Below are 8,312 nucleotides of genomic sequence, written 5' to 3'. Positions count from 1 at the left end.
TTGAAAGTCCTGGAAATTCACCAAATGTCCTGGAAAAAAATATTTGTCCTGGATTTTTTTTTCCTTCAACTTTTTCCCGATTTTGTTTGTGGTATAATTTGTACTCTTCTCAGGTGCCGTTTCCACGTAGCTGGATATTTATATATGTGGATATTTTTTTCTCCTGCTTGTATTGGTTTTGCATTGGTTTTGGCCTTCCGTTTCCACGTAGCAGATATTTAAAAATCCAGGTGCAGGAGAAAAAAATAGCAGGAGAAAAAAATATCCTGTTTAGGGGTCTGAAACGCATTTGTTACAATGGAGGATTTTTTTATCCACATGTTGCGTTTCCACCTAGCAGGAGAAAAAAATACCCTGCTAAAAAAATATCCTGCTACGTGGAAACAGCATCTCAGAGTCTAGACATGACGATTCAATTTATATCCACCTATTGAATACATTATTGTCCACACACAAACACAAACACAGTTTGGTCAGGTTGCCATCTTTGATTGCACTTATACACAGTCATATTCTTTGACTCAGTGTTGCCAAAAGTCCCTAGAAGTCGCTAGTTGGCTTGCTGAAAAGTCGCTAGCTGATATCATGGCGTTATATATGTCTCGAAAACCTGCTTACGGTCATAAAAGGCCTACAAATAGGCAGTGCTAGCACTTCCTTACAAAAAACTGCACTGCTATCTTTTTTGGAGATCAGAGCTTTCACTAGCCACTTAGAAAGCAAATTTGATCTTTGGTGTGACAAATCACAGTAGTCGCATCAATTGTTTGTATGCAAGAATATTCCAGAGAAAAAGAAACTGGCAACAAAACTGGCTTGCAGAAAGATAGAAACCACTAGCCACAATGGTTGGTGAGCAAAAAAGTCAAAGTCAAGTCTTGTGGAGAATGCATTTAATTGTGATTAGAGAGAGAGACTATTAATGTATTAATTTCTGAGATAATGTGACATTAATGTGAGTTTACATTGCACTTTCATTTAATTCCGAATAAACGTTTTGTGGATCAGAAAGCATTTCAATTGAACAGAGGCTGCACGTGCTGGGCTTGCGAAATTTGACATAGGGGTGTGGTCGCCAAGCTCCAGCAGATTCCTACTAGCGGGACAGCTGGTGATCTTCAACCGCAACCCAGGTCAATACCTTTGGAAAAAGAACATAGAATGGATAAGAACGCTTATTCGCAGGAAATTGCATTGGCCACGGTGTAGTACGGGGGCGTAGCCCGGGGACAGCATGTGCAGTGGATGCAAGGACATGATCGATAAAAATTGTGACACTGGAAACTCCGCAATTTGAATTGCATTGTGGGTACGAGGAGCTGCTGCTATTTCCGGCCCGGTCAAAATAGGGAGTGGAGTCCAATATGCGGACTTCCCTCCTCCCTTGCTCACTTGCCTGCTTGTGATCTCATGATGATGTCACTGACAACGGAAAATGAATTCAATATCTTGCAAAAGCGTAATTGTAAAGTCATTTTCTCATTTGCAAACTGGATGATGAATGAAGAATAGTCCCCCAAAAATTATTTTGGCTAGGCTGACCGCTGGGAAACTTTATTGTTTTCTCCACGGAGGAGGGGCCAGGAGGCGGGGCGAGGCCACAAGCACAAGTGGAGGAAGCAAGGTCGCATATTGGGATGCACCCAGGATGTCCTGTCGTCAATCTTCAGTTTGTGGTTAAATTACAGCTGTCATTTAGCCTTAATTACAGCTGACACAAATTCACTATGTCCTATGACCTGTTCCACACTCCGGCCCTGGCGGTAGTGGCTTTGCATTTTACCTTGCCGCCAGTACTAAGCAAATAACGTACATTGGATAAGAAGTATCACTCAATGGAAAATGCATTGGGTTAGGTGTAGACACTGTGCTCATGGTCAGTGGGTGCAACGCCATAAAGGATAAAATATGAACTCGATAACTTCGCAAAATTGGTCAAGAGAAGAGATCCAGTTGTCAGTGTTTAATGTAATCCCTCCTATCACTAGTCTCCTTAGTACTAACTGCAGAACAAGAAAGTGACTCTTGCGGCCATGCCATACTATGCTCTTATGACGTCTTTGGACGTACCTTCTTCCCTAACACACTGTACTCATTCATTACAACTCATTTCAACCTTAAAGTCACATTGTCTCTAAAATGCATTGTGTGTCGCTGTGTATGTCCAAATTGTGGGTCCGACGGATGAAATATCCGTCCTGAATTATCCAAAAATAGTCCTGGAAATGTCCTGGAAATATCCTGGAAAATGATTTTTGAAAAAGAGTGGGAACCCTACAAAGTCAAAACTCCTACAAAGTCAGCATCTGGATATTTCATAATCTGTGCATTTTATTACACACGGTATTTTAGTTTTATTATAGCGAATCAAACCACTTCCTGATCACGTCAAGTCACGTCTCCATTTACTTCCTAGAGCATCAAAACAAAACATGTCCTGTCAGCACAGCCCTTGCTAGCTAACCTGTTCCTAAACATATGATGGAAGGATAAGGAGTTTTGCTGCCATCAAGATAGGTGTAAAATGGAAGTTGTAATGAAAAACAGCATCCTCGAAATGCTCCCTCCACACACGGTAGTCGCGATCCCTCCGGGTTTTTATGTCCGTTTCGTCCACTTCTGATGCTATTAGCCATTCCCGTAATATGGCTGGTTTAGACAGTGGCAGTCGGTGAAAACGGTCGGGGTTCCAGCTTTTCATTTTACGGCCGCAGCCGGTGTAAGAACCGCGGACCATGTTTAGCCTAGGCTACCTAGCCACCTGATTGAGTAGCCTGCATCCGGGTCAGACTAGAGAGTTGCAACAGTGAGACACCTCAGAAAACACTGGCCAGTGAAAGACTGTGTGGTCCGATGATCTTCTCTGTGCCTCGGTTTGATTGATGAGACCTTTGTGATGAAGTGTGTAGCGTTTTTGAGGTTTTTTATAGCGGGGAAACATCAGAAAATAATATTTACAAATTGGCCCCGCCGTGATGCATTGGCTGCGTTTTTCGCCAAAAAGCTTAAAATAAGCTAACTCCATAACGGCGCGGCATTGCCCGGAATGGCTCATCATTAGATACATTATGTGGCATGGGAAATCGATGGTGAAACTTTCAATTTACGCCGGAACTATCCTTTAAAAGAATGTCTCCATATGGGGCTAAGTGCATTTAGTGGGTACTGTTGGAAAATTTCAGAAAACAATATTTATATACAGTATGCAGACTGGCATCATGCAGTGACGTAATTATTTCACGCTAGTGCATTCCGCGTTGTGGTGCGACGCCTTTGCATATGAAATAGTGCTCTTCAACACTGGGGGAAAGCACTTTTGTCACGTGACCAGGTTCTTACAGTTTTCCCGCCGTCCCGGCAAATTCCTGATGACCGTGGCAAATTTCTGTTGCTTAACACGAAAATGTTCCGCTCTGCGAACATGCACAAAGGCGAGAGACAGTTCAAGCCGGCATGTTATCTCATCAACACTTTGGATGATGCCATGTTGCAGTATGTGTGTACACACCTGACGTTATTCAGTTATGACCTCTGCTGGTGGTTGCTGATACTGCATATCCTTGCTTCACCTGGTGGTGATTTCTCATTTGTCATTGCCAGCACGCACGCACGCACTCACACTCAAACACACAGTGTACACCACAGCACAATACAACCTCTATATTTAACCAACTCGTGAGCAAGGGCCCCACAGTAGCACCTTGGTGGCAGTGTGTGTAAGGGGAATACAATGGGAGTAGATATTCAGCTCAGTGAGTTAACCTTGAGCTAGTAGTAAATCATCTAATAGAAAAGCCTGTAGTCTTCATTTTCTGCAGATTATCTATTGTTGGTTTATTATTTTTTGTAGGTTAACTTAGTCGTAACTTAACCAGGTTTTTGGAATGCTCCCCTCCCTGATGGATCAAAAAAGAGAAGAGCAAATAAAAACAATATTGCAATATTGCTTGCTCATCACAATCACTGAACACTATCCTCCACTTTTTCTCTCTCTCTCTCTCCCTTTCTTTCTTTTTTTCGTTCTTTCTTTCTTTCTTTCTTTCTTTCTTTCTTTCTTTCTCTCTCTCTCTCTCTCTCTCTCTCTCTCTCTCTCTCTCTCTCTCCAGGTGACCATGAGCAGAGGTATTGGCAGAAGATTCTGGTAGACCGGCAGGCCAAACTCAACCGCCCACGAGACAAGAAGCGAGGCACTGAGAAGGTGTGTGTGTGTGTGTGTGTGTGCCTGTGCCTGTTTTGTCTGTCTGTCCATCAGCGTGTGCTTCGTCAGCTAACACTCCATCATTTGTGGAAACATGCTCTGGTCCCACACCCCCTCGACTTAAATAATTGGGTATTACCCAGCCATTGTCTGGATGTGGTGATATTACTTATTACTTCTTAGCATGTATCATCAGTGGTGATCCTACTATGACTCGCGTCCCGGGGCGACGACCCCTGTGGAGCCCACTTGAAATTCTCACAAATGTTTGGGGCCAATCTCTGGCCTAAAACTCAAATAAATAATCAACAGCAACACACAAATATTATTTAGATTTTTAGAAAATGATTCCTAGGTCCATTTACCTCCAGGGCCCACAGTTTCAGAATCACTGACCTAGAGATTGATAGTAGACAAGCTACAGGTCCAGAGATCAGGGTAAGCACTTGCTGCTATATTCATCAGCAACAGTCACAGGTCTCTGTCTCTCTCTTGCACTGAACTGAGGAATGCAGAGAGCGTATGCCAAAGGTGTGTGTGTGTGTGTGCGCGTGCGTGCGTGTGCGTGTTTTAACAGTGTGTCATCTTTCTCTCTTCCCTGGCTTGTTGCCAAAGGTAGGTGTGTGTGTGTGTGTGTGTGTGTGTGTGTGTGTGTGTGTGTGTGTGTGTGTATAGTGCTGTGTCATCTTTCTCTCACCTCTAGCTCATTGCCAAGGGTGTGCATGCTTGGTAGCATAATGTCCCCTCTCTTTGTCTCCCTCCCTCTCCCTCCTAGCTCATTGCCAAACTGTGAGTTTGCGTGTCTGTTTAACACCGTGTTGCATCTCTCTCTCTCTCTCTCTCTCTCTCTCTCTCTCTCTCTCTCTCTCTCTCTCCCCCAGCTCATTGCCAAGGCTGAGAAGATCATCGTAGCAAGAGCGAAAGAAGCCAGCAAGCACATCCACTTCATCGAGGAGGCTTGATCACACACACACACACACACACACACACACACACACACACACACACACACACACACACACACACACACACACACACACACACACACACTCTCCTCAGTGACTAGCCCTCCATGTAAAGTGTGTTATGTTGCTTCCCTCATAGCCCTGTCTTGGCTTGGTCAACAGGCCATGCGGCAGTACATGCACTGTAAGAATGACAAGTTCCCTTGGAGAGACCTCGATTGCCATTGTAGGGGAACTCCTAGAGATTCTAGTATGGTGAACAGCCTATAGGAGAGGGATGTCAAACTCAGGCCCGGGGTCCAAATCTGGCCAAAGTGATTTTTTTTATTCGGCCCTCGAGATCATTTCAAATGTTCATTACAGTTGGTCCACATACTTAAGCATGAAATTTGGAGTGTCACAGGAGTATGAGTGGGCCAAGGCCAGTGAAACAGCTCACTCATATGCAACGGAATATGTGCAGGCACATTTGAACTATGATGGAAATCTGTTTGTGAGATTTAGTATCAAATATTGTGCGTGTATGCACAATTTTGGTCTGTGTTTTTTTTTTAAATAAATATTGAGTTTGGCCCTTCTTTGTTACAGATTTTGAGTTTGACACCCCTGCTCTAGGTGCTTGGAAGATCCCCAGGGGGTTCCTCCAAAGTGGCAAACTGTAGAACCCCTAAAGGTTCTTTTGAGGAACCCTTTGATTGCCGCTATGGAAGAACCCCTAAGCGCTCTCTGAGGCACCTTGGAGTGCTTTCAAGAACTTTTTAAGTTCTTCAAGGAACTATTTGGGTTTCCCCACAAGCCAGCTGAGTACTCTTTGAGGAATAACTTGTTTACAGTGTATGTTGTCATCAGGCAATACTAGTAATACTGTATGTTTTGTTTGGTGTTATGTGTGATTGGCATTGGGCAGACATTGTTTCAGTTAGAATGCTCTTGTGCGTGTGCATTTGGGAACCGTTGTTTGTGGAGAACAAACTTTTTTTTTTTAAAGTGATACTGGATACTATGATTTAGTGAATGAAATGTCGATACTTAGTTTTCTAAGTGAAAAAAGGACAATAAAAGATGTAAATGTTGTAAATAGAATAATGATGAACAATCGTCATCCCCACAACTCTGAAAATGTGAAGTCCAGCGACTTCAATTAATTTTTTTGCATTTTGTACAGTTTTGTCTTTTTTTCCAGCAATTTCAGTATTTTATCCAGTTTTTACAGACACCTTAATGTGTGTTTTCTTTATTTTTTAAATAAATGGCAAATTTCTAAACAAGCAAATTCATAAATTCATTCATTGCTTGAAATGTGCATTGATTTGTCATTGTGTTGTTCAGTACATCAATGGCTTTGTGTCCACTTCAAGGTGCAGTTGGTGCTTCAGTGCAATAGTTATTTACGTATAAACCCAGTGTTACTCAAAACAAAAGTGGAAAAAAATGTGTTTTTAACATTTTATTTTTTTTCTTTGATATGTGCTCACGTTTTGGTTAAAATGTTGTTAAAAGTTTTTAAGTTTGGTGAAAAGTTTTAAGGTTTGAGTAAAATAGTGGCTCGTGATCCGTATGTGAAACTTGTTCTGGATAGAAAAATAGGGGAAAGGCTTTGAGGTGATGTTGGGGCATAATAGTGCGTAGGACAGGTCAGGCTCCACTGAGAGGTCACAGGTCAAAGTTCGTGACCTCTAGTGCTGACCCCTGCCTCTGCCGTCGGCCACCACTGCAGTCGCGCTCCCTGTGCTGTGTCCTCGCCTCTGAGGCTGCTGTGATTGGCCGTTGGTGGCAACCGTGGCAACCCCCCGCTTGCCCGGCCCGTCCTCCGCCCCGGAGAGCGTGCGTTGGAACATGCGGTGCCCGGACACGGTGGTGCGAGTGTCCTGGTAACCGGGCGGCTCGGTGAAGCTGGCGGGACAGGCTGGCGCTTTGCCATCCCGAGGGTTGGGGGTGCGTGCCCTGCGCGTGGATGTCGGGTTGGCACTGTTGGCAATGCCACAAGGCTTCCAGACTGGCGGGGACTTGTGTGCGTTACGATGGCCTGTCTTGGTGCCGCTCTTGGTGGAGGTGTAGTTGGAGCGGTAGGTGGTGGCGGCTCTAGACCCCTCTGTTTCGCCCTGGTGCTGATGCGGTTTCCCCGGCAACCGTCTCTCTGCAGGGCGACCCCTGGTGGTTGCCGAGGGTACTGCGTGATGAGATGCGTGGCGGTTGGATGCCGCTATGGGCCGCTCCGTACCCCACGCCTGGCAGGAAGGAAGCAGCGAAGAAGTTGAGTAAACTGTACACTGTATTTATTCAGTGTTTTCCACAGACAATACAGTCACAAATTGCCTTATAGGTATTGTGTTTAAGGAGAAGAATAGAAAAGTGAGAATGAAGATCATGAGAAGAAGATTTGAAAAGTAAAGACAACTACTCTCCTGGAAGGAAAGAAGACATTGATTTAAATAGTACACTATTTATTCAATACTTTTCACAGACCATTCAGTCTCAAATTGACAGGTTAAAGAGAAGAATGAAAAACGTAAGTGAAGATGAAGACTATGAGCTACTTTACTTTTACTTTTCTCCATTATATTTCATTTTAGATTATGCTTTTATCCAACATGACTTAACGTTGTTACAGGGTTTTGATAAAAGTCCCTGCAGCAATGCGGGGTTAAGGTGCCTTGCTCAAAGGCACTGCCATGGATGATACAGTACTCAAATCTGCAACCCATAGGCTCCCAACCCTACCCAATCTCTCTCTCCCACTCACTTCCTGTCTAAAAAGGCCACAAAACATATACAAAATAATTACACATTAATTAATTCACTTTCTAAAAAGCTGCTTGCTCACCTGTATGACTGGCTTGAGTGCCCTGGGAGGTGGTTCGGCCCCCTCATGCCGTATGTAGTCTGTGTGTGTGGTGGTGTCGAAGGCCATTGAGCCGCTCGGAGCCACGTAACTGGCTATCTGACGCGGCTGCTGTTGCCTGGAGCTCGTCGTCAGGGGCCACGCCAGGTACTTGTCCCGGAACTCTGTGGTGTTCTGGAAGGCGGAGCTAGGGATGTTCTGCAGCTGCACCTGATGGGGAATAGTGGAGGGAGGCAGGTGTGTGTATACAGTGAGACAGGTGTTATTCGCTAAGTCGGACGTTTGGGATTTTCATGTGAATGGCCTC

The 8,312-nt window shown here is 44.3% G+C and overlaps 2 protein-coding genes across 4 annotated transcripts in view; one reads left to right on the top strand and one right to left on the bottom strand.

Moving 5' to 3' along the window:
- The window catches only part of larp7 (La ribonucleoprotein 7, transcriptional regulator), a 14,524-nt gene extending 8,020 nt beyond the window's left edge, over positions 1–6,504 (top strand). For all 3 annotated transcript variants that reach the window (XM_063187494.1, XM_063187492.1, XM_063187493.1), the window contains 2 exons: positions 4,107–4,198; positions 5,080–6,504. In XM_063187494.1, the coding sequence (XP_063043564.1) occupies positions 4,107–4,198; positions 5,080–5,160 (173 nt within the window). In that variant the 3' untranslated portion in view covers positions 5,161–6,504. The remainder of the gene's footprint in view (positions 1–4,106; positions 4,199–5,079) is intronic.
- A 91-nt stretch (positions 6,505–6,595) lies between these two features.
- On the bottom strand, positions 6,596–8,302 carry LOC134437922 (uncharacterized). Its single transcript, XM_063187495.1, has 2 exons — positions 7,988–8,302; positions 6,596–7,391 (listed from the first exon to the last, which is right to left on the bottom strand). The coding sequence occupies exons 1-2, from the start codon at positions 8,072–8,074 to the stop codon at positions 6,840–6,842; spliced, it is 639 nt and encodes a 212-aa protein (XP_063043565.1). The 5' UTR covers positions 8,075–8,302; the 3' UTR covers positions 6,596–6,839.
- Positions 8,303–8,312: the final 10 nt, after the last annotated feature.

Source organism: Engraulis encrasicolus, chromosome 21, assembly GCF_034702125.1.
Source record: "Engraulis encrasicolus isolate BLACKSEA-1 chromosome 21, IST_EnEncr_1.0, whole genome shotgun sequence".
In the NCBI taxonomy this organism is placed as follows: domain Eukaryota; kingdom Metazoa; phylum Chordata; class Actinopteri; order Clupeiformes; family Engraulidae; genus Engraulis; species Engraulis encrasicolus.
Note: the sequence above shows the minus strand (reverse complement) of the source record. Positions and strands in the feature narration are given on the sequence as shown.

Bases quoted from the DNA above. Each gene is read 5' to 3' on its own strand.
- LOC134437922 (XM_063187495.1), bottom strand. From the start codon at position 8,074: ATGGCCTTCGACACCACCACACACACAGACTACATACGGCATGAGGGG. The intron at 7,392-7,987 runs GTGAGCAAGCAG...CCTTCCTGCCAG, and splicing joins CACTCAAGCCAGTCATACAG to GCGTGGGGTACGGAGCGGCC.